The sequence below is a fragment of the Lemur catta genome, chromosome 2 (genome assembly GCF_020740605.2).
Source record: "Lemur catta isolate mLemCat1 chromosome 2, mLemCat1.pri, whole genome shotgun sequence".
Lineage (NCBI taxonomy): Eukaryota > Metazoa > Chordata > Mammalia > Primates > Lemuridae > Lemur > Lemur catta.
This window is the reverse complement of record NC_059129.1, coordinates 23,770,166-23,797,868: the sequence shown is the minus strand read 5'-3', so window position 1 is coordinate 23,797,868 and position 27,703 is coordinate 23,770,166. Positions and strand designations below refer to the sequence as shown.

The 27,703-nt window shown below is 40.4% G+C and overlaps 1 protein-coding gene across 2 annotated transcripts; it reads left to right on the top strand.

The window, feature by feature from the left end:
• Window positions 1-26,808, top strand: CCZ1 (CCZ1 homolog, vacuolar protein trafficking and biogenesis associated). Of its 2 annotated transcripts, none has more exons than XM_045541313.1 (15): window positions 1-225; window positions 1,172-1,269; window positions 1,364-1,457; window positions 1,747-1,824; window positions 2,220-2,267; window positions 3,150-3,233; window positions 4,352-4,527; window positions 9,590-9,671; window positions 11,475-11,536; window positions 11,840-11,951; window positions 17,485-17,518; window positions 18,186-18,303; window positions 24,950-25,108; window positions 25,393-25,520; window positions 26,461-26,808. In XM_045541313.1, the coding sequence occupies exons 1-15, from the start codon at window positions 106-108 to the stop codon at window positions 26,514-26,516; spliced, it is 1,449 nt and encodes a 482-aa protein (XP_045397269.1). In that variant the 5' UTR covers window positions 1-105; the 3' UTR covers window positions 26,517-26,808. The 2 variants fall into 2 exon arrangements, with proteins under 2 accessions (XP_045397269.1, XP_045397271.1); XM_045541315.1 differs by having other exon boundaries at window positions 69-87.
• The last annotated feature ends 895 nt before the right edge of the window (window positions 26,809-27,703 follow it).

Here is a 27,703-nt window from a genome sequence, read left to right as displayed (position 1 = left end):
GAGCGCTTCCGGGGCAGTGGTGACCGAGGCGGAAGTGCGGTCTCCTAGCGGCTGCTGTCTCTGGGCCGGCAGAGGGAGGCTCCCGAGGTAGGGGGCCGGGCCGGGATGGCTGCAGCGGCGGCCGGGGCAGGGGCCGGGGCTTGGGCGGCCCAGGAGAAGCAGTTCCCGCCGGCGTTGCTGAGCTTCTTCATCTACAACCCGCGCTTCGGGCCGCGGGAGGGAGAGGTACGCGGAGGGAGCCGAGGGCCCGGGGGCGGGGGCGCGGCCGGCCGGCGTCTGTCCCGGGAGCCGCCGGGTGCGCCGGCTGGGAGACCGCCCTGTCATTCTGCCCACCTCGAGTGGCTTTTACCGAGCCTGTTTTGTGCCAGGTGTGCGTCCGGACCAGGGGATGCGGCGGGACCTGACAGCGCAGGCAGGGTCTGTTTCAGGTCCTGGATCGATGCCTGTCTATTGAATAAAGCTTTGTCAGGTTAATGACCGTACGCAGGTCGAGTCTCTCTGCGCCTTGCGTCACTTCTAGGGGATTAAAATTAAACTTGGCTTTGTTACTGGAAGTTCCCCACTAGAAGCGTGGCACCAGAGCGGTGGACTGTAGCCCTAAAATAATGGAAGTTTGGAGGACCGTCGGAAAGTTTTTTTTTTTTTTTCCGTAGTAAGGAATACATAAATTCCGAGAGGTTTTGTTTGTTTTGTTTTGTTTTTCTAAGGTGGGGACGATGACTTTCTCAAAGGACGTCCGGTGCTAGGTTTTGTTGCCGGCAAATCAGTCATTTTAGACTGTCAGTCCAAATGTCTGTGAACCAGCTGGATTTAATTTGCGGGCAGCTGTGGGTCTGTGCACGTGCGCACACCCTTATTTCTTACAAGCGTTGGTGTATTACAAATTAACAGGAGGAAAGAAATCAAGAGTTCGAGTTTTCATAAAGATCATCTGGTGTTGCCTCAGATGAATTTCAACTTTGCCTTATGTGAAATTATGTGAAATTGCTTTTCAGACTGGTAGGCGGTATTCACACAACGATAAGATAATTCTTGTTTTTCTAAAAACAGTTTTGGTTTTGTTTTGTCGTCAGTGTATTTGTCACAAGAGGTCGACATTCAACTTGGCGTTTTCAACAGCTAAGATGAAGAAATGTTTACATTAATGTGCTTCTGTTTCTTCATACTTTAGGAGGAAAATAAAATTTTGTTTTATCATCCAAATGAAGTAGAAAAGAATGAAAAAATTAGAAATGTCGGATTATGTGAAGCTATTGTACAGTTTACCAGGTAATGCCTTTAAATATGCCTTTGTAGAGCTCGGTGAATTCTTAAAACTTACACTAGAGAGTTGTCATAAACATATTTTTTTTAACCTTTTTAGGACCTTTAGCCCATCAAAACCTGCAAAATCTTTACATACACAGAAGAATAGACAGTTCTTCAATGAACCAGAAGAAAATTTCTGGATGGTCATGGTATTTACATACAGAGTATATCTTTCTGAAGTTGTGTGATAAAGTTATGGGTGATCTTTACTCTTAGGAATTTCGGAAAGTCCTCTGGCTGTTGCGTGAAAGTAAAAATTACAATAAAATTGGTTGCAATTTTAAAATAAAATTGCTATTTGGTTGTGTATTTGTTCTTGGGGCCGTTTTAAGAAGTGTTTCTGGTGTTGTAGCATGTTCAGATTTTTAAAATTAAGGCAAAATTAAAAACATATCGTAATGAATTCATTATATAATTTCAGTTTATCAAACTTTGTAGGTTGTTCGGAATCCTATAATTGAAAAGCAAAGTAAAGATGGAAAACCAGTCGTTGAATACCAAGAGGAGGAGTTGTTGGTAATGTGTCATTTTTTTACTTCATATTTTTAGGAAGAGAATGTATTACTGAATATGTTGAGTGACTTAGATTTAAACTAGGTGGCTTTGTAGAAGTTTTTTAGGGTACGTTACAGAGTTTTATGTTTATCATTTATGTAAGCATAGTCTTTTAAAAATGTGTGCACACCCTCACTAACACCTTCTGATGATGTGTGTTTAAAGCCCTCCTAAAATTAGGCTTAATGGTTCATAAATTTGAATTTAAATACCTATTTTCAGCACCCAGCTATTGGGGGGCCAAGTTTATAAGCATTATATTGCTTTGCTGTGAATTAATGTACCTTTGGTATACGCAGTTGACATTCTTTTCCTCATGAGTTAACATCTATACTATGTTTTCATGTTGTTTGCAGGACAAGGTTTATAGTTCAGTACTACAACAGTGCTACAGCATGTACAAGGTAAGCATGACATTCTTTTTGAACTGAGAGTCTAACCAGTTACTCCTGTTTACAACCTATTTAAAAATAATTCTTTAAAAGACTGCAAAGTTGAGTATGTATCTGTTTTAGGAGAGAAAATAATGGGGCCTTTGAAATAGGTAGTGAGGTTTTAGCATACTTTTTTTTTTTTTTTTTGCCTGAGACAGTCTCGCTCTGTTGTCTGGGCTAGAGTGCCATGGCATCAGCTTAGCTCACAGCAACCTCAAACTCCTGGGCTCAAGTAATCCTCTTTGCCTCAGCCTCCCAAGTAGCTGGGACTACAGGTGTGTGCCACCACACCTGTCTTATTTTTTCTGTTTTTAGTAGAGATGGGGGTTTTGCTATTGCTCAGGCTGGTCTGGAACTCCTGAGCTCAATTGAGTCCCTCACCTTAGCCTCCCAGAGTACCCAGCCTTATGCATACATTTATTCAATTGAACCCCCATCTCTGTTCTCAGCCTTGTATCCCCATTGGTGAACAAGTGAGTCCACGTTTTTAGGGAACATACAGACTGCAGATATCTTTGATTTAAAAAGTGTGGTGATGAATATTCATAAAATGTTTTAAATAAAAAAATTTGGTGATATTCTTTATGTAAAAGTGAAACTTAGATGTGAGTTGAAATTTTTTAAAAAAATGTCTAAAACAATGAGGTGGTTTCATAAAAAGGACAGCATCATTTAATAGTGTATTAATTTCTTTGTAACTTATAACTCAAGCTTTCTCATGTAAATGTTTTCTACATTTAAAAGGAATGGGGGGATTTAATGAGCTGAATTAATTAATTAATCTGAAAGGAAAAAGAACTTGTTATGTCGAGAAATTGATTTTTTTTTTCCTGCAATCTTTAACACCATTAGCTTTTTAATGGTACGTTTTTGAAAGCCATGGAAGATGGAGGTGTCAAGCTTCTAAAAGAAAGATTAGAGAAATTCTTCCATCGGGTAAGTATTTTAAGTTTTATTTATGACTTTAGTAGATTTCAAACAGATGTTTAGAGAAATACAGATGCAGACAAGTTTGTCTCTTATGTACAAAAAGCCCAGAACTTGAAAGCGGGTAAAGGACTTGAGATGGACTTCAGCAAAGCCAGAGCAGTGAGGAAACTCATTAGATTGCACGCTTGAAGCTCTTTCAACCTTCTGTGTAGGAGCAGAGCATCCTGCATTTGCCCAGGGCTCCTTAGGGCATCTCAGCCATCTTTTGTCCCTATCCTTGTTCTACCTACATCTGTCTGTATGTGCTTACTCAAAAGTGATCTTTGTGTGGTAGATTAGTTGATTAGCAAAATTCAACTATTATTGGAGTTGTACATTCTTAGGGATTGGTTCTGTTTGTTAAACAGCCGTAATCTATATTGACTCAAAAGTTTTTGATTGTGACACAGACTTTATCATATTAGGGTGATTTGTCCCAAGTGATAATGTCCCTAAATAGTTATTGTTGTCTTTTATTGTAATTGAATTTTGCATACTCACCCTGCATCTGTCAAATTCCATTTATGAATTCAACTTTTCTATCTAAAACACCTTTGATAGCTATTTTTGAAATTTTTTTATGAATTTCTTTTCTTGTTGGTTTCTTCACTTTAATGACCATAATTATTCATTCTCATACTGTCACCTGATTTCTCTTCTTGTCCTCATTATTCTTCTACGCATCACTAGTGGCTACAACTGTTGTCCTGACTACATATCCTTTAGATATGATTTTAGTATAAGATAGCACTGTCTGTTTAGGGTATTATTGCCTGGATCCCTCATGGGGTTAATCTGATGTGAGGAGCATTAATATAAGGAATTAAATGCTTTAAAGAGATAAAGCATGATACTGAATAAACATTAACTAGGTATGTTTGAACTTTATATGTTGAAGTGGGTACTGATTTCAAACCCAGTTACCCATGGTTCACCCATAGTCTTCTCATTATGCTGTTTGCCATTGTGTACTTCTACCATGAGTATTAGTCTGACCTGACATAAGAGTAATTATTTTCATTTGTCAAAGAGTACTATATTCAATGTACTATTAGTAAATTTTGTGCCTTATTTTTTTCCTACAGTATTTGCAAACGTTGCATTTGCAGTCATGCGACCTACTTGACATTTTTGGTGGAATCAGCTTCTTCCCATTGGATAAAATGACTTATTTGAAAATCCAGTCCTTTATTAATAGAATGGAGGAAAGCCTGAATATAGTCAAATACACTGCATTTCTCTATAATGATCAACTCATCTGGTAGGTACACTCTGAGGTGTGACATGTGAAAGAAGAAAGTCTTAAGATAATAAAAACAGCAGTGACTGGACTGATAGCAGGTTGTTAAACAGAAACTAATAGCAGGGAAGATGGGTAGGAATCATCTTTGTAGATATTGTCAAAATAAAACGGATTATTTAAACCAGAACTAGGGTAATTTCATTTAAAATTACCAAGCAGGGGAGTTTAAAATTGGATCCATGAAAGGTGGAGAAAATCTTCCCATCAGGTAAAGTTTAGGAATCCTCTTTTTATTTTGGTGTTTTTCCAAAAACATCTTCAAAGAAATGATAAAGTAAATGTGGAAAGCATAATGTTTTATACTTTCTTTTAAAGAAGCTAGATTTTTAAAAATATCTAAGAATTCCAGAGTGTTATATAAATCAGGAAATTACGCACTGTGATCAAAGTGTGTTTGTGTCCTGTGGTAGGAAGAAAAATTATTTCTTTGAAGAAAATGTCGCTTTAGAAGGAAAGAAACTATTACTGACTGCTGTCAACTACTAAGACTAAACTCTGGGGAAACCATGTGAGTGAGCATAAGACTGTTGAATGGACGTGAGCTCAGAGTTCTGTGGCAACCCAGGCTTTTCTCCTGTGGCCTGGAGTGGGCTGAGATGAGCCGCTGAGGAGTGGCAGGTGGCAGGGAACAGCCGGCTGGACGCCCTCCAGCAGCTACTCCAGGGCCCTCAAGTTTTATGGTTGTGTTCACTGTAGCTCACTTTCTTAAAATGGGGGTGTGGCCATATTTTAGTACTAAAAACTGAGTTCAGCTAATAAAAAAGGCAAAACTAGTTCCACTGATACCCATTCCCTTCCCTGCCAAAATCTTGTAGCTCCATTTTAGGAAAAGAAACAGAATACTGTCATCTAAAGAAATTTGAATCCATTTAGTAAACAGCTTGGTGGGTTTCCATGTGAACTTCGGTATCTCCTGGGAAGAGAGCATAACAAATTTCAGATGAGAACCCATCTACTTTTTAATTTAGCAAATTATTAGGCAACTTTATGCTGTATTAACTGACCCTGCTCTAGTTGTTTTGTGTGATATTCACGCTGTGTTAACAAAATGAAACTGAAAAGTGAAATGCTGATGTGAAAGGGGGGAGGTGGAAGGACAGTTGTGCTTCTGCAGCGTCAGGTCTGTGGAGGGAGCAGTCCCTCTGGAGGTGAAAGTTACAGGAGGCGCTTGCAAGGTTATGCCCATCCACAGCCATAGGGAGCGAAAACTTGATGGGCCAGAATCTAGCAGCAGTGGCCTGTGGCCTCATCCCCAGGGTCATAGAAGGGGTAGCTCAGATTCTGATCTCTGGGATACAGCACAAGACCTGACATGAGTGTGAACTCTTCCTTCTCAGTGAGGAAGGGTAAAGGCCCAGAACTAGAAAGTCCCCTTGGAGATCAGCTTGTGCTGGGAGATGTTGGAGCCAGAGTGACCGGCAGGATTGGGCCCTGGAAGCCTAGACTTGATTCCCTGTTGCCCAGCTCTGGGGGATCCTGTTGCCATGATCATGTTTGGGAATGGCATCCTCTGGAGTTGAGCAGTGCACAGCCCTGGTGGCTGCACAGAGCTGCTCTTTTGTCCTGTCTACTCTACTGATGGGGAAAGGTTGGTCCCAGGAAGTAGCAAGAAGAAGGACCTTCAAGGAAAATGGCACATTTTGACAGCCAATTGCTTGTTCCAAATTTTTTGTTTAATGAAAAAGAATTCTATATTTTATGAGCAGAGTATGTATTTATTACATACTACACTGTTTTGAAATTATCTGATTGAGAGTAGAAACATCTGTGCCAACATGTCACTGGGACCTAGCACATGGTAGGTGCTCAGTAAATGTTGATGGTTGGCTCAAGGCAAATGATTGATAGAAAATATTGTATAGTTCTGTTTGGACTAAGCATTTAATGGATAGATTTGGATTTTGTGTTGACCTATGCTAGGGTTAGATATTTACTACTTTTGGTGGTGGTGGGGTGTCATTTGGCTTTCTTGTCTGAAGTTTTTGGCATATTTAAAAGAAATTTTTTCTTTTTTTTTTTTTTTTTAAACTGAGATATGGGGGTCTTATTATATTGCCCAGGCTGATCTTGAGCTCTTGGGCTCAAAGGATCCTCCCACCTTGCCTCCTGAGTGGCTAGGTCCATGGGCACATGCCAGTGTGCCTGGCTAGAAATTTTTCTTTTTAGTGTATTGATTTACTTTTTAGAAATTAATACTTTTATGAATAAATGTCTTGGATGTTTCTTAAATTACTCAAAGTTGACCATATTCTTTGCTCTTGCTAGATTATTTTACCTTCAGTACCTTGATGGTAACAGTCTATTTTAGACTAAACTAATCCTAATATGAAGGATTCTGCAATGAATGATAGCCACCTTATTCTTGGTGGTGCTTCTGCTAAAAGAAGTTCTCAAATAACTCAGTGTCTCCACCAGAGACAGAGTTGGGGTGATAGGTGAAAGTCCATTTAGCATTGAGGTCAAAACAGGGCACAAAATTATATACAAAGCAGAAAGAAAAATCAGGTTGACAGAGTAGTACCATCTTACGCACACAAAAGAATTGGTTGAGATTTAAGCTGAATAAAAGTTTTGGGGTTTTTTTAAGGGAAAAAAGTAATATCAAATAACTGTATTTGAGAGACTTGGAGAACAGTCTGTACTTCTGAGCATGAGTGAGCTATTTCCTATTTGATATGAGCCACGGATGGAGTCCTGAATTATCTGGGCCTATCCGTGCAGGGCTTTGTTTGCCTTGTGTGTTTGTTTATTTGTGATATGGAAAAAGCTCTTTTTCTTTAACTTTTTATTTTGAGATCATTGACGATTCATATGCAGTAATAAGAAATTTTTCTCCGTGGTAACATGTTGCATAACTATAATATGATACTTCTTTATTTAGTTTTGTAATGAGAGGGCCCAGGAATGGGGGCGACATCTGGAGAGAAACCTGTCATGGTCAAAACTAATGGAGACGTTACAATGAGACGTTCCCACACGCACAGTGGGAACCTGCCAACTTGGTGTTCTGGGCTCTGAACAGCCAGCTGCAAATTCACTCTATTTTTTTTCTGTTTTAATTTCCTGAAACCAGCACCAAAGTCTTAATGTCTAGTGATCTTAAGTGAAATAATAGAAAGCCCTAAGCACAGTGCACACAGCAAGCAGTTCATAAATGCTGTCTTCCATTTTCTTCTGTAGGTTGTTTCCTATTCATGTCTTCTGATCTAGAACAGCCCTGAACATAATGCAAGCCGTGTGTATCATTTTAAATTTTCCAGTAGCCACTTTAGAGACCAGTGAGATTAATTTTAATAATATGTATTATTTAACCCAATATATCTAAAATATTATGTGAACATGTAAACAATATTTAAAAATTAATGAGCTGTTTTTTTAGTGCTAAATCTTTAAAATCCAGTGTGTATTTTACACTCATTTTGACCAGTCACATTTCACTTGCCCAGTGGCCATATGTGCCTAGTAGCTGCTGGTATTAGAAGTGCAGCTCTGGAAGAGGAGTGGCCCAGCACATCAGTTTTCTTGTTTGTTTATTTGTTTGTTTTGAGACAGAGTCTCACTCTTTTGCCCAGGCTAGAGTGCCATGGTGTCAGCCTAGCTCACAGCAACCTCAAACTCCTGGGCTCAAGTGATCCTTCTGCCTCAGCCTCCTGAGTAGCTGGGACTACAGGCATGTGCCACCATGCCCGGCTAATTTTTTCTATATATATATTTTTAGATGTCCATATAATTTCTTTCTATTTTTAGTAGAGACGGGGTCTCGCTCTTGCTCAGGCTGGGACATCAGTTCTTTATATGCAGTCCTCTTCCTGTTGTCGCTCCCCACCCCCGACCCCCGCTCCCCAGGACTTCTTGTTTATGTCTTAAAAGGAAAACAGCATTTAGAACCAGTTTTGGTTTTGTTTTTCCCTTTTTCCTTTATCACAATTATTTGTACGAAAGAAAGAAGTTGGCCAGTTTCCATATGTGTGATTCAGAAATTCAGTCTGCCTTGTTGGCTGCATGATACTTCGGAGTTGCTGTTAGCGTAAGACAAGTATTAACAGTTTTGAGCTCCTTCTTCTCATTTGACCTTACCTTTCTTTGCACCTGGGACTTCTCTGTCTGCTTGGCAGAAAATAAAACACACACCAAAAAAAACTTGCTTTCCTGCTTTAGAAGAGTGTAGGGCTCCCATGTAGTTTTAGTTGTGGACAAGACTGATGAAAATCAAACCTCGAAAGAAGAGAGAGAGTGTTGGAAGAGGAAAAGGTAAAACATGAAAGTGGAAGAGCCTGGGGAAGTTTTTCTAACATGACCTTACTGGGAAAGGAAGAGGGAGACTCTGGAATATGGTATAAAGGCCTGGTTTATATAAAGTTAGATTTTCTTCCAGGATGTTTCAATTTATTTTGAATAGAGAAACCCAATATGTAGCCTCACTGTTCATTTACTTTCCTGAAAAACTGATTTCAAAGAGTCTGATGCCTGCTAATTTCTTGGTGCCTTTTCTACATGTTCCATATTCCTGCCTTATTTCAGGTTAGATGGTTTGTCTGAAAGCTTGCTTCTTTCTCTTCCTCCTTTTTTGTCTACACTGAGATCCAGAGAATTAAAATCCACATACGTTTCTGAGACCTAGGATTGCATTCCCTGTCTGCAGCATACCAGTATTTTTCCAGAGAGCTGGGGAGAGAATGCAGCATTGCTGTATAAGCCAGGAAGAGAAGAGACATCTGTTCCCGAAATGGAGCAGTGTAGTTATTATATTAAGGCCCCCAGATAATCCTACATGGAATTCAACCGGAAAATCAGATCCGTCGTGACTTTTTATTTAAAATGGCATATAAAACACAAGATTGCATGGTAGTAGCCTTTTACAAGTCATGATACCCAAACTCAAATTTAACTCCTTCTTGAATTTCCCGAAGAGTGGTCTTGATACAATGTAAAAGAAAAACAGATGAGCTCCATCACAGAACAATGGAAAAACAGGAGACCAATTCCAACCTTTTGACACAGTGCTTTTCTGATGTTTCAGGAGTGGATTAGAACAAGATGATATGAGAATTTTATACAAATACCTCACCACCTCTCTTTTTCCAAGGCACATCGAACCTGAGGTATGATTGGGTACTAGATACACACACTCACACATTTGGGGGCACAGGGAAGAGGGTGGAATAGGATGGTGGTACACGGGGCATTTCCGATGTATATTTTCGTTAGTAGTTTGATATTTGTTTAGTTGCGTACCATTTAGTAGCACGGAAAACCACATGTCAGCTCACCCAGTTTGTTGGGTTCAAATGTGGTAGCAAGGATATGCTTTCTAGAGGAATGATTCATTGAGTAGAAGAAAAACTGGTTTTTAGGTAGGGTTCTAGGAACTTTGAAAATGCCAGGGTCTTTGACAAAACAATGGTTAATCCTATACAGTGTTTTCATCTACAAACATGAAACCTAATTTTGAGTAGATGTTATTAATATATTGCCCGACCAGATTTTGCACTCAAATTTAACTTCCCAGTTTTCTGCAGAGAACTTTAAATAATGCTGCAGTGTTCCCCCCAAAGTGTCCTTTTGTAGCTTTAGTTAGGTTGGAAGTGAAAAGTGTTCATAGTCTGTAAAAATCATCTTGGCTCAAGTGCACACATGCACTCTCTCCACCTCCCTCCTCTCTTCCCTCCCTCTTCCTCTCTGTTTTTAAAGGCCATGATTGAAAACAACAGGAAAAATCTCTGATAAGAAACTGAAGAGAGTTTTTGTGAAGGACCTAGTCCTGTACTTAGTTCTTTTCTGGGCAGTTTGAATTCAGTGGCTGACGTTTCTGGGGTGCTTGCTACATACCCAACACCGTACGCAGTGCCCAGCATACACGAGTTACCCCTTGACATCTGACAACAACCCTAAGAGTTGGGTCCTCTGTCGCCTTCTACAGATGGAGGGTTGGGGGGCTTCATTGCCTTCCCTAGGGTCACCCAGCTAGGAAGTGGCAGAGCCTGGATTTGATCTCGGGGTCTCCTCGACACTGAAGCACCTGCTTATATGTATGTGCCCTTAAGGGTCACTTCAGGAGGCTTTTCAACCTGTGCTGGTGCCACAAATGAAAACTCTATTTATACTTTATTGTATGCAAAGAACTGGGTTTATAAAATAGGACGCCACATATACAGCATGGCAATGTAAACGGGTGCACGAAGTCTCTTGCAGTGCAGACTGCGTATCTGAGAGTTGGGCTATACACTTTTACCACTGGATTTGCTATGTTTTTTGAATCTTTTGAGGTTTCATACTAAAACTTTATATAGACCAGAACAGTATCAAACAATTTTAGAAGAATAACAAGTTTTAGCTAACCTGGCTATTGGATTTGGATTTTTTTCATTTCCTATGCTTGTTGAAATAGTATATTTTCAGCAGAATAAACTGGGAATGTATTACAAATATAAATCTTTGAGGAGGTGTGGTATCCTGGCGGAAGGCAGGGACTTTGACGTCAGACTGGCCTGCTGTGTAGGAGCTGTATGCACTGGTGAACTTCTATGAACTTCACTTTCTGCATCTAGAAAATAGAAAGAGTACATTCCTCACAGGGTTGATATGAGATGAAATTAAGTTATTTATGCCATTGTCTAGCATGTGTGAATGAACCACATGGGAAATTTCAGTTATTGTTATAAAAGAAACTAAATCAGTCTATGAAATGTAGGGTAGGATGGAGTTACGTTACGACAGTTACGGATAAAATCAGTAAGTTCTTTATGTACTCCTCTAATCCACTTTCTTTTTTTTGGCGGGGAGGAATACGGGAAATTGATCCAGAAAAATGGTATGGAAGCAACCAGTAGATATGAATATTGCTTGTCAAAGCTTTGAAAGTAAACAGTCTAATAAGTTGTTCTCACCATTAAATCTATTTGCAGTTGGCAGGAAGGGATTCTCCGATAAGGGCAGAAATGCCAGGAAATCTTCAACACTACGGAAGGTAGGACTTTTGTTGTTTGATTTAAGATGTTGGGCTTTATTTTCTTTTTTGGTAAAGATAATATTTTATTGTGAACATTGAATTACCTTTGGTGCTGTTTTATTGGCAGTAATTCGCAGAGGAAATTCTGTTGTTTCCAGTGAATTAAAACTTACTTTATCATATTCTGCTTTGGTGTTTTCCACATGGCATCTAAAGCATCAAAAAAAATTCATGTATATTAACTAGGAATGTATTCTGTTTATAAATTCCTGTTTATAATTTACCTAATTGAATCGAGTCATGTCTGTGCTTACTTTTAAGATTTCTTACTGGACCTTTGAACCTTAATGATCCAGAAGCAAAATGCAGATTCCCCAAAATTTTTGTAAATACAGATGACACTTATGAAGAGCTCCATTTAATTGTTTATAAGGTAACAACTGTTTTTCCCTCCAGTGTTACAGTTTAATACTGAAGTAGATCTTTCTTGCATGTGTACATGAGTACGTATGCAAACCTCTTAAGTGTTTCTTGGAAAAGATGTTGGAAGTTCTAATTATTGTAAAACTCAAAATGGGTGCTCTTCTGGAGTAGTGAGTGTATTTTCCTCCCCTTTTATACAATTTTGCTATGAGTGAAAGGACAACTATCTAAGGCTGTGAGTGACACACATTTGAAGTCCTGCATGGTCACAGATCAAAGGCTGTCAGAGGTTGATGCTGCCTGTGAAATGCCTCCTGGATGTGGGCCGTGACCGCATGTCAGTGAATTCTGCTTTTGTTCTGATTTTAAAGCTGTGGACTTGCCAATTCTATGAGGATAGTGTTTGGTTTCTGTCAGGATATTATCTTGTAAGGTTATGTTCTTATGTGAGGTTGAGTTTTTTTTAATTAAAGGCAGTTTTTGTTTCAAGAAAGAAGACTGAGCATGTGTTTGTCTTCTTTCCTGCCTGAGACTGCAATGAAGTTTTAATTCATAAAAGCTTAGGAGTGATGCCGTAGGAGAACAGGAAGGAAGTGTGGACATCGGAGGATGAGGGACTCCTGCAGCTGTCTGGAAAATGGAAAGGGTGGTGAGAGTGGCACCTGATAGAGGAGAGTGGAGGAGGCGCTGGCCTAGGGCACAAGGGAAGCCCAGAAAAGCTCCTGACTTGGAGGTGGTCGCCTGAGGAGTCAGGAGTGGCAGTGGGCTTGCGCGGACAGGGAGAGAGGGAAGTGCTGTATGAAACCAGTCAGCCACCGCTGGCCCCATCCTTGACAGGCCCACGGCTGAGCACCTGTCCCCTTGTGAAAACTGAGGCTCTGTTTAAAGAAAATATCCAACCTTTGTGGAAAGGAAAAATAAAGAAAGTAAACAATCTGGATAGACCTGGAGTAGCTCGCCGGGGGTATCTGCCCCAGATAATAAGGGCCTTCTCACCTTAGCGTTTCTGTCTGTCCAGCATAACTGCAACCCGCATCCTACACTCAGTGAGGGCCTCCATCCCTGGTCAGCCTTGCCTTCCCTCTTTCTTAAATATGATTGGAAAAACAAAAGCATAGGTCCTGAAATGAAAATGATCCTGGGAACAGGAACTTTTAAAAATTAGTATCCAGTAATTAGAGAAGTTGTATCCAGGATGATATGCAAGAGTCTAGGTTGTTAAACTTGAAGTCAGGTTAATTGAAAATGTCATTTGAAGTTTTTTTTTTTTTTTTTTGGAGATAGAGTCTCACTCTGTTGCCCGGGATAGAGTGCAGTGGCATCATCATGGCTCACTGCAACCCCCAACTCCTGGGCTCCAGCGATCCTCCTGCCTCAGCCTCTCGAGTAGCTGGGACTACAGATGCGGGCCACCATGCCTGGCTGATTTTTCTATTTTTTGTAGAGATGGGGGTCTCATTATATTGTTCAGGCCGATCTTGAACTCCTGGCCAAAAGTGATCCTCCTGCCTCAGCCTCCCAAAGTGCTTGTTATTACAGGTGTGAGCCACTGTCCCTGGCTTAAAATATTTTTTATTATGGTGAAACATATATACCATGAAATTTGCCATTTCGACCCTTTTAAGTATACGTGTCACTGTACATTTCAGTGGCATGAAGTGTACTCACAATGTTGTGCAGCCATGACCACCGTCTTATTTTCAAAAATTTTCCATCACCACAAACAAAAACTCTGTACCCTTTAAGCAATAGCTCCTCATCCCCTCCCATATAGTATTTGACATAAATTCAAAAGACCCTCTGAACGTCTAGCACAGTGAATAAAAAGACCCACACCTACACCCAATATTGGGCAATTTCAGAAATATGAAGCAAGATGTTAAATGCTTTCAGAAGGAAAATCAGATCACCTGTAAAAGAACAAAGCTAAAACTGGCATTAGCAGTTTCATAGCCGGCACCACACATTAGGTGACAATGGAAGGGAGACTTTCACAGTTCTGAGAGAAAATGATTTTCAACGTAGACTTCTTTGCCAAGCCAAGCTGTCAATCACAGGTGAGACAAAAGAAGCATTAAACTTGAAAAGTCTCAAAAAGTTTCCCCCGTGCATCCTTGCTCAGGATGGTGCACAAAGTTGTCCCTCAGGGGAGTGAGTGAGTAAACCACGAGAGAGGACACCTTGGAATCCAGAACAGTGGATTCTAAGCCACGGGAACGGTAAAGGGAAGTCTCAAGGTGTCAGAGCTCACCGCTGTGATGGAACAGAGAAGGGAGGGAGAGAGTGGCAGGGAGGGGGATTCCAGGGAGAAAACATGGAAAGACAGAGTCTGGAAATGAGCAAACTAAAATGAGGTATAATTCAGAGCAGCAATTGGAATAGTGGAAACATGCAATTTGTCTACCAAGCTGAAATTGTTCTCCTTGGAATGACTCAGGGTAATGACTGAACTCTCAATGAGCCCGGTGCAACATGTTGCCTAGTAGATTTCTAGTTTTAGAGTCAACCGAGAGATGTAATTTTAGGTGTGATGATGGGATTATGGTTACGTGGACGGGTCCGTATCTTTCTGTAACAGCTTTATTGAGATATAATGCACATACCATACAACTCATCCATTTAAAGTGTACAGTTGAATGCTTTCTAGTTGCAAAGTTCAGGAGTCCTGAAGACCACTTTCACTTCTGACACCAACTACTAGTTTGGGGGTCCCCCAGACCAGTCGGTAGTTCACTAGAAGGATTATAGGACTCAGAAAAGGCTTTATACAGTAGTCTACCCTTAGCCAAAACCCCCAAAGCTGAGGATAGTACTGAACCCTATATATACTATGTTCCTATACATACATGCCTATGATAAGGTTTTATTTATAAATTAGGCACAGTAAGAGATTGCTAACAATAAAATAGAGCAATTATAACAATATACTGTAATAAAAGTTATGTGAGTGTGGTCTCTCTTGATATCTTATATTATACTGTATCTCAGGTAAATGAAACTGTGGAAAGCAGAACCACAGGTCGGGGGCGAGGGGTGGGGGGAGGGGGGGGACTACTGTACTCCCAGTTGCAGTTTATTGTAGGTAAAGAGCACAGATGAAAATTAGCCCAGGGAAGAGGTCCATGGGACAGGTCCCAGAGTTACCAGGCGTGAGCTTCCAGTTGTCCTCTTCCAGTCAAGTGGTGTGGACAGCAGGGATGTGGGAGGGTGTATATGGGGTGTTGCCATGCAGGGCAGCTCACCTGAGCCTCCATAGCCAGAGTGTTTATTGGAGACTGGTCATGCAGACAGCTGACCACCCACGTGGCTGGCCTCAGTGTCCAGCCCTCCAGAGGTTGAGCTGACATATGGGTATGGGGTGCTGTAAGGGCTGTTGGCCTGTAGTTTTCTTGTGATGTCTTTATCTGGTTTTGGTATCAGGATAATAATGTCCTCGTAGAATGAGTTGGGAAGTGTTCCCTGCTCCCTCCGCTCCTGTTTCTTGGAAGACTTTATGAGGGATTGGTGTTAATTTTTCTTTAAATGTTTGGTAGAATTCGTAGTAAAGCCATCTGCACCTGGGCTTTGTGGGAATTTTTTAAATTATGAATCTCTTTACTTGGTATAAGTCTATTCCAATTTCTGTTTCTTCTTGAGTTAGTTTCAGTAGTTTGTGTCAGTTTCATTTCAGTTATTCAGTTTGTTGGAATACTATTATATAGCCTTATAATCATCCCCCCACCCCGTAAAGTCAGTATTGATATCTCCTCTTTCATTCCTGATTTTAGCAATTTGAGTCTTCTCTCTTTTTTTCTTGGTCTATAGTCTAGATAAAGGTTTTTCAATTTTGTTGCTATTTTCAGAGAACCAACTTGTGGTTTCTTTTATTTCCTCTATTGTTGTTCCCTATTTAATTTATTTCTGCTCTAATCTTTATTATTTCCTTCTTTCTTTTTGCTTTAGGTTTAGTTTGCTCTTCCTTTTTTGCAGGATTTTAAGATGAAAGGTTAGGTTACTGATTTGAGATCTTTCTTCTTTTTAATATATGTGTTCACAACCATAAAGTCTGTCGCTGTTCATACTGAGATTTAATCGATTTTCTTGAGTAAATATTTCTCATTTGCTGTCTGCCCTAAGGGACAGCTTCCCTCTGGAAATTTAAATGGTGCTTTTTAATAATTTTCTTCAATTATGATTGTTTCCCTAGGGAGAGGGTCTGTGGAGCTTCCAAAAGTCCTTATCCTTTTTAGATACCTTCTGAAATGTGTATGGATTAAATTATGGGATGTCTGAGATTAATATGTGGATAGGGCAGGATTGTCCATGAGTTGACAGTTGAGAATGAGATAGTCCCTGGGGTTCATTATACTATTCTAGATACTTTTTTAATATATTTGAAATTCCTTCAGTTTTTAAATAGAGACTTAAAAGGTACATTAAAAAGATCAACCTGTACCCTAAGGGGGTCACACACTCAAAGGCCCATGGAAATCTGCAGAGATTAGACCTGAGGCTGGGTCAGGCTTCAGTAGTGACCGGTGCAGACTCTGTCTCCCGGAGGCAGCCACCACGCAGTGCACGTGCAGTGGGTGGTGCCTGTGGGAATGCAGCTCTGGTGGTCCCAGATCTCCTGAGATTACGGGAGAGGCTGGAAATTGAGATTTTGGTATAAAACTGATTGGCAACTAAATCAAAATTATTTTACGCACAAAACACATACTGGATGTAAGTTTTACGCCTGTGCCTGGTGGAAGGAGAAATGGAGCCGTTTGGCGTGTGAAGTGACCAGTGGAGGAAGTAGAATGGCTATAAAGGGCAGGGGAGGACGGGGAGGGCAGATGTGGGGTCACAGCCATCGTGGAACGATAGAAAGTCAGCACATTGTCTAAAAAGTGATAAGTTAAACAGTGGCGTGACTCTGTTGTCTAAAAACGGGAGCAGGGCTCAGAGAAGGAATTCTGTTGCTTTTCCTCATAAGGCTTTATGTTCTATTTGACCATTTTTAATCCTATACGTTACTTTGATAAATTTTAATTTTAAACATTTTTGGTTATTTTATTTGTGGTCTTGGTTGCATTAGGTTACCACCACTTGCTAATGTTGTAATTACAATTATATGTTATAATAAAGTGAGACAAGATGACATCAATTTGCTTCTTTTTAAGTTTGTGTTAATAAAAATTGTCAAATATACACAGAGTCTAGAATAATGAACCCCCAAGTACCCATCACACAGCTTAATAAGATGCTAATCTTTCATCTGTCCCTCTACCTGTTGGGGTGTGTTTTATTTACCAGAGCATTTTAAATCATCGTCATTTCACTCATGAATACTTCCATTTGCATCTGACTCATGAGGACATTATCACACCTGACAAGCAGCACGTCCCCAATGTCATCCAATTTCCAGTCTGTATTCAAGTTGCTCCAATTGACTAAAAAGTGTCTCTTTACAGTTGGTTTGTGCAAATCAAGACTTAAACGAGGTCACTGCATTTGGTTATTATATTTAAGTCTCCTTTTTTGTACCATTTTATAATCTTTGGTTTGTTTCCTCTTCCCAGGCCATGAGTGCGGCCGTGTGCTTTATGATTGATGGTAGGTGCACACCTGTGTCTGATTTCAGCCTGATCCGATAAGCCGTTTGCAGTTTGCTATGCTCTGTGCTTAATAGATACATTGTCAGAAGCAACGTAGAAGCACATAAAGGCACATTAAGTGCCGTTCCCTACCTGGGGCCTCTGCCATCTTAACTAGCTATTGCTAATATTTTTAAAGTGCTGGCTTTCGTACCTGTCAGAAGTAGGACCTGGGCACCTTTCTATGCCCCCCAGGACTGTGAAATGGTGACAACAGTAGCACCTGTCTCAGAGGGGTTTTGAGGATTAAATGAGGTAATATTTGTGAAGCACCGGGCAGCACCCAGCCTGTGAGTGCTGTGTAATGTTAGTTAAATGAATATTTGACCTTCTTAGGTCTTCCTGGGGTAGGCAACCAATTTACCACTTCATGGTGTTTTCTTCAGTTGACTTTTCACAATGAGATGGGTCTTTGACTCTTTTTCATCTTAATATAACCAATTTATATTTTCCATTTGTCTTGTACTTGGAGGAGGGAGGGGATATGATCATTTACTTATTGTATTTCCCAGATAAGTAGAGTTTTTCATTTGAATACTGTTAAGTATGGGACGGTAAAATGAATATTGACCTTCTTGACACAAAGTATTGTAACGCTCACTGGTATTTTTTAAATTATTTGTTAGCCTCTATCCAGCTGACATTGGACTTTTGCCGGAGACTGGACAGCATTGTTGGGCCCCAGCTCACAGTACTGGCTTCTGACATTTGTGAGCAATTCAACATCAACAAAAGGATGTCTGGGTTTGTACTTTGCTTCCTGTTCACTTTCAAACGTTTAACTGTTTAGAAGACTGGGTGTGGTTTTTACTTATGAATGGTATTAACTTTCCTGTGTTTTCTCGGAATCCAGAGAGAACAGTAATACGTGCTGTTCAGTCCTGTCCGAGAGGTTCCCAGGGAACTGGGACCTGAGTTTGTCTGCCTCATAGTGGTGGTTGGTGCTGTGTCTTCTATTAATACATTCTTTCAGCTCTCCCCTGGTTGGCGGCATGAGCTATGGGGTTAGGTGTGCTAATATGTCTGCGGACTTGGCCTTGTGAGCACCGCTTAACATCCCACTTCACCAGCCCAGATTGTTACATTCACATTGGTGGCAGTAATCAGCATGGTTTTGCTCTGCATAGACTGAAAGCACTTTGCCTGCCCTTGTGAGGAAATGTATAGGGCACAGTCGGCTGTGGTGTAAGCCATTAGGGCGCTGGGCATTAGTACTGAGTGGCAGCTTGAAGGCTGTAGGCTGAGGAGCAGGCAATGCAGGATTTAACTCATCTTGTTCTCTAGAACACTGAAAAGTCATTAAACTTCTTTCTGACTCTTTTCTCAATGTAAAATAGAATTATTATAAAGATAATGTAAGTAGATGGAAAGCACTTTGGGAAATACGACAAAAGTCCTGCTTACATGGGCTCTCTCTACATCTGAGAAGTTACAAAAATGCTGTGAATTTCCATATAAGCTTGTGGTTTTGGTGTTCATATGTTATTTGTATATGGTTTTGTAATAAGCATCAGCCTCTAGAGAGTTCAGAAACAAACTCAGAGTGAAAGTGGTTTTGAATTTTGTATAAGTGTGTGTGGATTGTTGCTGTTGTGATAGCTCACTTAGTGTTAGAAAAAAATAAGACCAAGAAATGAAAATGCCTGACCAACTTACATCTGGGCAGTGCTGCTTAGGTGTTTGGTTTTGTGACCATGAAACTGCTAGGTTTTCGTTTTAGAAGGAGGCGTAAGTGAGTTTTATTACACGCCTGTTAGTTACAAGTTAATAGAGAGGGATGAAGTATAGTGACCTCCATCCCCAGAAACCTAGGAGGTCACTGCACGTTAACTGTTCCCTTAGATGCCATGCATCTCAAGTAACTCATCCATAAATATCCAGAGGTCAAACTTACTGAGTACCTTCTAGTTTGCAAATAAGGCCAACTGTCCTTGAGATTATACGGAAGGAGAGGGCCTTGGATATTATAATAGTTATCCTACTGTCAGAAAGCAGTTCTCCCTCCAACATTTTATTACGAAAATTGTACAGTAGACACACATATATTCCCCACTTAGATTCTACAGTTGACATTTTTGCTGTATGTGTTTCATCACACATGTTTCCTAGAGGACAAATTTTTCTGACCATTAAGAGAAACAGTGTACAGTATCACTGCTCCCCTGAAAGACAGGATCCCTGGGAAATCTGACAGTGAGATGAATGTGGCGCAGTTTAGGTGCATGCTCGAGAGCAGGAATTCTGGGAACGTGGTCAGTCTTATCTTTGAAAGTTGACCTTAAGATAGTTCTTGATGCATCTGAGATTTTACCTACAAGGAGCTTGCCAACCAGTAAATAACCGGCTAAAGGAAAAAGCTTTTGGATACAAAAGACAATGTACTCTTCTTCTATCAATCCTTCTGACGCAAATCAAACCATTTTACACACTAGTCTTGGGAGCTCCCCTTTCTCCAAAACTCATATCCCAGAGTAATTAGGTTGACCTGGACAGGAGCAGCCCTGAAGGAAGAAAGATTGGCCCCGCAGCAGCGTCTCAGGGGCACTGTTGAGGAGGTCTGGGTTGGTGGAACTGGATCAGGGAGCTGTCCTGGTGTCAGAGCCCTGTTAGACAACCTCAGTTCCCAGCCTGTTCTGTCAGCTGCAGCCCTCACTAGAAAGTGCCCAAAAGGGCATAGTACTGAGGCATTGAATCTATATTCATAAACTGCAGGTTTTTCAATATTTTTTAGGAAATTGAGGTCAACCCTTTTAAGAATAGCATGAAGGTTTGTTTTACCTTCGCTTTTTATTAATTGTCGACACTTTGATTTTTTCCTACCTAAGGACTTGTAATTCAGTTTTTAAAAAAGGCTTTGCTCTTTTTTGAGGGCAGTTTATGTCCTTAATTTTTAAACAATTCAGAAATATAAATATTGGAAATCTTACCTAATTTGGCTTCTGTCTTTCTAGACTTGTACACATATGTAAACATAGTGACATACACAGTGTTTTTTACACATGGGTTGTTAAATCTGTATTATGATACAAATCTGGAGCATTTAAAAAATATGGCATGAACATTTTAAATCAATAAATATGGCTCCGCCTTGTTTCTTAATGGCATCCTGGTATTTAATTGGATAGATGTGTTCTAGTTTGTTAATAATTCTCCCATTTAATAGGCAGTCTGGGTGTGGCTGTTCTTAGTTCAATACAGAACTGTTATAGTACTATCTGGTACATCAAATTATCCCCTGAGGGGCTAGGTGCAGTGGCCCATGCCTGTATTCCCAGCACTTTGGGAGGCCGAGGTGGAAGGATCGCCTGAGCCCAGGAGTTTGGGACCAGCATAGACAACATAGCAAGACCCGATCTCTACAAAAAAGTTAAAAAAATTAGCCAGGCGTGGTGTTGTGCGCCTGTGGTCCCAGCTACTCCGGAGGCTGAGGTGGGAGGATCACTTGAGCTCCAGAGTTCAAGGTTGCAGTGAGCTGTGATTACGCCACTACACTCCACACTGGGCAACAGAGTGGGACCATGTCTGTTAAAAAAAAAAAACAATCATCCCCTGAGGATGAATCCCTAGAACTGAGTTGAAGAGGAAGGGAATGCACATTTACAGCGCGGGTGCACATTGCCAGGTCACCTCCCACCAGCGCCATCCCTCTGTGTGTTTCACAGTCTAGGGGTGATACTGAGGCGGGTGCCTCTTTGCGTGGTGACTGGCATTTCTGTGTCTTCTATGAATTGCTTCCTTTGGCTTTTTTCGTTAAAATTTTTTATCTTTTTCTTTTACGTCAGTACACTTAATGTAATACCCTTTAGTCATGGCACTTTTTTTTTTTTTTTGGTAATTTGATTTTTACCATTTTTTATAATATTCAGGCTTGGGGTTTATATGTAGTCAGTTTTATTAATCATTCCTTTTGGTTTTCCATCTTTTTTGTGTCATATTTAGGGCTCTCCACCCCAGTATTATAAAAATACAGTCCTGTGTTTATCTGTGGTACTTTTATGGTTTTTATTTTTGTGTGTTTAAATCTTTAATTCACCTGGAATTTTTAAGGACTTGAGGAAAGATTCTAATTTAAAAAATTTTTCCCAAATCGAGTTTTGTGAACCTGCGATTTAGTTCCTATTTCTTTCACTTATCCCTATCCATTAGCTAGTTCTGATACTAAATTTGAAAAGATATGGGGAGGACAAAGTAGAAAATTATGAGAAAAGGGAGCTTTTTCCTGGAGCAAATTTTTTTAATAATTCTTTCTTACTGATAAAAAAAAATTGAATAAATTTGTAAAACACCTCAGTTGCTTAGGAGGTTGGCCATGCTCAGATTCACACAGGAAGTGAAGAATCCATCCATTACCAGTCAGGGTTGGTCATGATTAGACACGGACGTGGAACGGGGGAAAGCGAGAGGGGAGAAGTCAGCCCCAGCTGCAACACGACGGCACTTTGGGGGGATTTGGGCAGAGGTGGGCTTCCTTCCAGGGAGGAGTTAACAGGCACGTTCCCAGGGTTCTCTGTTCTCTCATCACTGTAGAGAAGCGAAGGAGAAAGAACTGTAACGTGTGACTTGTGATTAAGGCCGCTTTTCCTTTTCAAAATATCCATATTTATCAGTTCAGAGTTTTAGTTAGGTCTGATAAATGAGGAATATAGCCCATAGCTATATTCACCTAGAAATCATGACTCTGGCAACCTTAGCCCTCTGGAACACAGCCCAGAACAAATCAAAGCAGTCTGACTGCCTCTGTGCTCCCAGGCAGCCATGGAGGTCCGTGGGGACTTCATACGCCGCCAGGTGCTCACTGAACATCTGCTGCTTTCCCCCATCGCGCCAGAGCTCCCGGCAACCTTTCCTGGCGGGCTTCTGAAGTTCGGGAAGGTTTTCATGTACCTGGCCCTTAGACATTTACATCTCTGGCACTGTGGTGAAATTGATGCTGTTTACTCGTGGGAGGGCTCCTCGTGGTCTCTCTGGATACCTGCTAATCATGGTTACTTGGGTTTTCAGCCTGTGGTAAGAGAAAAGGGTGCAGGGATGTGCAGATGAGGTTGACCAAGAGGTCTCATCACAGCAAAAATGACAGGCAACTCAGAAAGCAGGAAATCTTTTTTTAAAAATTAGTGAACATACAAACTAGTAGAAAAAGCATAGAATACAACCACTTAAGACAGATTCCACTTTTCCATGTTTTTTGGATATTATTGTGCTGTAATATTTTATATACCAAATTTCATAAGAATCATCACAGAAAATTCTCTACTGTTTTCCTATGCTCAGTGTGTCCTATATTGACATAGTTAACTATGTTTAATATGTTTTTTTTTTAAGAAGGCAAGAAATTTGTTTGATTTTGTAGTTGAAAAAAATGCTTTGGGCCGGGCGCGGTGGCTCACGCCTGTAATCCTAGCCCTCTGGGAGGCCGAGGCGGGTGGATCGCTCGAGGTCAGGAGTTCGAGACCAGCCTGAGCAAGACCCCGTTTCTACTAAAAATAGAAATAAATTATCTGGACAACTAAAAGTATATATAGAAAAAATTAGCCGGGCATGGTGGCACATGCCTGTAGTCCCAGCTACTTGGGAGGCTGAGGCAGTTGGATCGCTTGAGCCCAGGAGGTTGAGGTTGCTGTGAGCTAGGCTGATGCCACGGCACTCACTCTAGCCCGGGCAACAAAGTGAGACTCTGTCTCAAAAAAAAAAAAAAAAAAAAAATGCTTTGGTCTTTAAAAGGAGTAAGTTTTGGTTCTTTGGGAAAGATACCAAGTAAAATGTGTCTGTTGCTAATTAAAAACTAACACATTGTTAGATTTTAATTTTGATAACGAATAAGGTTTAGGATGAAAATTATCCTTGCTATTTTGAATGTGAACAGGTCTCTTTTTCTTTTACTAACAGTACTTTGCAAATAGCCATTTTTCCACATCTGTTTTTAAAATATTGTACTTTGTGGAGGGTGGAGTAGAAAGAGTCCACATGTATTTACCACATCTTAACTACCTCAGTAATATTTATAATTTCCAATATAAGGGTATAAAGGAAGAATATTTTATGTATTGTAAATGAGGGAAAGAGGGGAAGCCACAGAGAGTGTTTTGTGTTAGACAAAACAACCAGAACTTTAAGCCCAATTTAAGTTACTTGTCCACCCAAACAACTAGATTTGCAGTTCTTTCTGAACATCTTTTAAAATTTTCATCTTTCCAAACAATTTTTCTTAAAATTATACTTACTTTCCTTAGTCTTAGGGACCTACTAAAAACAAAATCTGATTTTTATAAGGCTTTTATTTTCATTTTCCTGGAAACTAAATCCTCCACATTCTTTCTTTGCCTAGATGTAAAGTATTACAGTAGTAACCCACTTATCCGGAGGTCAAATTTCCGACACCCTCAGCCCTCCAGAACGTGGCTGCTAACCCTGAAGTAAGGAGAGGAGGCTTTTGAGCCCCCAGTGCAGGGCTCTGCTCAGGCTCCCCAGGCCCCAGTGTGTACATTAAGGACACAATGAGAGGTGAGGGGAGGGAGGTGCCCTGGGGACTGTGTAGCTGTGTAGTTTGCAGACTCTGACCTGGGAAGCAGTGTCATAGCATTGCCCATTCCGTTTAAGAAATAAAAAGGTATATCCCAATTAAAATGTTCATTATACTACAGCAGAAAAGGCTAGTACATGTTAGAATTATTTCCATTGGGGATGATGGAAAGCTTTGTTCCTTGTAGTAGTAAGTTTCAGTCACATAGCAGGTGAATTTCCATGGATACCTCATTCATTCCCTAGCACTGTAGGATGAATGAGATGTTACTGTCCAAAATCAAGGGTTGGCAAACCTTTTCTGTATAAGGCCAAATAGAGTAAGTATTTTAGACATTATGAGATATATATGTTACAACTACTCAACTATCATTTTGGCATGAAAACAGCCATAGGCAACATGTCTATAGGTGTGGCAATATTCCAGTAAAACTTTATTTAGAAAAACAGGGCCAGATTTGGCCCCAGGGTCATAGTTTGCTGACCCCTCCACTAGCAAATAAATGGCCTATATTGATTTTGTTTACATGCTTTTTTAAAGTAGGCAAATAACCAAGTGACTGCCGTTTATAAAACACTGTACTTTTACTGAGGAAATCATCACATAATGGTTAAAATATTTTTGGTATTTAAAAAATAAGCTCTCTGGAAAATTCTATCGTATTGAATACTTCTCTTCCACATGGATATCAAATAAATTACTATTGAATGAAGAACGTGTTACATGTTAACTGAGATTCTTGATTTGAAGGCCCAGCCAGTGGAAATACAAGGCCTTACCCATATGGTTTTAAAATTTTAAGAGTATAGTTGTATAGTGTGCATTATTACTCTTTCAGAATGTTACCATCTTAATGATATGTTTCCACAGGTCTGAAAAGGAACCCCAGTTTAAATTTATCTACTTCAACCATATGAATTTAGCAGAGAAAAGTACAATTCACATGAGGAAAACACCGAGCGTATCACTTACGTCTGTTCATCCAGATTTAATGAAGATTCTAGGTGACATCAACAGTGATTTTACTAGGTAATTCTTGCAGCTTCTCAAATTAGGTTTCCCTTTTCTAATCAGAGAAGAGACTTTAAAGGTCACTTCAAATCCAAGCGACCCAGCGCCCTCCCAGAGGGGCTCAAGCTACGCTCATGGGCACCACCTCCAAATAGATTTGTAAGCCCGGGAGTCACTGGTTCACTCGCATGTGACCCCTGAACATGCCTGTGTAGTCTCCTGTTCTTATTTTGCAATGTTTGTTTTCACAATCTAGCTCTCTATATAATGAACTGTTGTATTTTGAAACTCTTGTCTTACAGAGTAGACGAAGATGAAGAAATCATCGTGAAAGCCATGAGTGATTACTGGGTTGTTGGGAAAAAGTCGGATCAGCGGGAGCTGTATGTTATTTTGAATCAAAAAAACGCAAACCTCATTGAAGTAAACGGTAAATAGGATTTGGTATCTGAGCAGAATTTTAATGCTGTTGATATTTAAAAACTATCTTTTCAGTGTATTAAGAAACGTGGTAAATAGAACAAATCAAGATCGTTGAGATTCTAAGCAGGTGACCCTAATGCTGGTTTTAAAAAAACAACATTTGATCCATTTTATTTTTTTTTTATTTTATTTTTTTTGAGACAGTGTCTCGCTCTGTTACCTGGCTAGAGTGAGTGCCCTGGTGTCAGCCTAGCTCACAGCAACCTCAAACTCCTGGGCTTAAGCGATCCTACTGCCTCAGCCTCCCGAGTAGCTGGGACTACAGGCATGTGCCACCATGCCCGGCTAATTTTTTCTATATATATTTTTCATTGTCCAGATCATTTCTTTCTATTTTTAGTAGAGATGGCATCTCACTCTTGCTCAGGCTGGTCTTGAACTCCTGACCTCGAGCGATCCACCCACCTGGGCCTCCCAGAGTACTAGAATTACAGGCATGTACATGGCTCCTTTAAATCGGGAATTTAGTAAAATCAAGGTAATGATTCCTCTGTAGAGCACTGGATCTATGATTCAAGGTTGTAGCTAGAATTTTCACGTCATTCCATCAGATTTCTCAAGATTGACTATGTCTTCAGTGTGGCGCTCCTAGCTCCCTAATCTGTGGGTGTCTCAGGCACCTTTTGAGCACTTTCTCAGGCCCAGAGAAACAGCGTTTCTCTATAACAAATATTGAGGTCTTGTGGGTTTGTTAGGTGTCTTTTCCCCTTTCTCTCGATTTATTAACATTTCTTAGCTAGTCTTCTGGGATTTAAGGTCAAAATTAATGCAGACAATCTATTTATTCCCAATTTTATTCCAAAAGAATTAAAGGTACTAATATATATCATATAATGTTATAAGTGATAGCCTCTATTCCTTACTTACTGTTTCTGTTCTGTTTGCAGAAGAAGTAAAGAAACTTTGTGCAACGCAGTTCAATAACATATTCTTCTTGGATTGACTGATAATGGCTTGCCGAAAACATCTTTGGAAACAACTTAGCAAACATTACGTTTACCATTGCAAGTTATTGGTCATATTGTTGACTGGATTAATGACAATAGTAAAGCAATACTTGCTTTGAAGAATCAAATTTCTACTTGGTCTGATGATCCCCTGAGGTTTTTAGATTTTAAATATTTATGTGGAATTAATTAAAGGTAGTTGGCTATATCTCTATCATTCCATTCTTTTGACATTATGTGAATATTTTACTGGAAAATAAGACTAATAAATTGTTAAAGTTTTTAAAATTCTGCTTTTGCATTGAGTCTGTCTCCTGTTGTTCTGGCCATTGGGTCCCTGGCGCATGCTCTGGGCATTTTAAAACTCATGGTTGATACCTCAGCTGCTAGAGCCTCTCAGGGTTGGGGTTCCTTCCCCAGTCCTGAGACCTGGGTGGGGAGTAATTAGGCATTAGCCCAAAGTAATTGCTAGATTTGGTTTTTATCTCAAGTACTACCATGATTTTTAGACCACATCTAACACAAAGAACTTAACGGAAGTGCCCCAGTGTGATCTAAACAGAAAGCGTTCTCCATCTGGCACGGAGAGCTCCCAGGAGCCACCGCTGTGCGTGTGTCTTCACAGTGGACGTGAAGTCTGGCTGAATTTTACTTTACCTCATTTTGGGTGGTCTGGACATCCCAGGGTCTGGGTGGGAACTAGCTAACTACGTACGGGTCTGGAACAAACTTTATTTCCCCAGCCCCAAAAGTGACTCTCCATAGTCCCCTCCACTTAGCCTGCGCGAGCCTGTTACGTTAGGGAGGAGAGGAGATGGCTGCGTCATTGTAGTCAGTGCTCCGTGTCCGCGGCTTCTGCATCTGAGGATTCAACCGCTGTTGGTGGACGGTACACTATCACAGGATGTGGGACCCATGGATCCGGAGGGAGCTAACAATTTTTCATACCCTTGGTTCTGGGGGGTCAACTGCAGGACTTGCCTATCCTCGGATTTTGGTACCTGCAGGAGGTCCCGGAACCAGTCCTGCTCCAATACCAACACCGAGGGACAGAGGGACAGCTGTATTTTCATCTTCACTCATCCTTAAATAATTGACAACTTCCATTATGATTTCCTTTTAACCCACGTGTTTGTTAACATTGCAGGTTTTAGTTTCCCATCGCATTAGGCTTACTGTATGC

Bases quoted from the DNA above. Each gene is read 5' to 3' on its own strand.
- CCZ1 (XM_045541313.1), top strand. From the start codon at position 106: ATGGCTGCAGCGGCGGCCGGGGCAGGGGCCGGGGCTTGGGCGGCCCAG. The intron at 1,458-1,746 runs GTATTTACATAC...CAAACTTTGTAG, and splicing joins AAAATTTCTGGATGGTCATG to GTTGTTCGGAATCCTATAAT. The intron at 9,672-11,474 runs GTATGATTGGGT...ATCTATTTGCAG, and splicing joins CAAGGCACATCGAACCTGAG to TTGGCAGGAAGGGATTCTCC.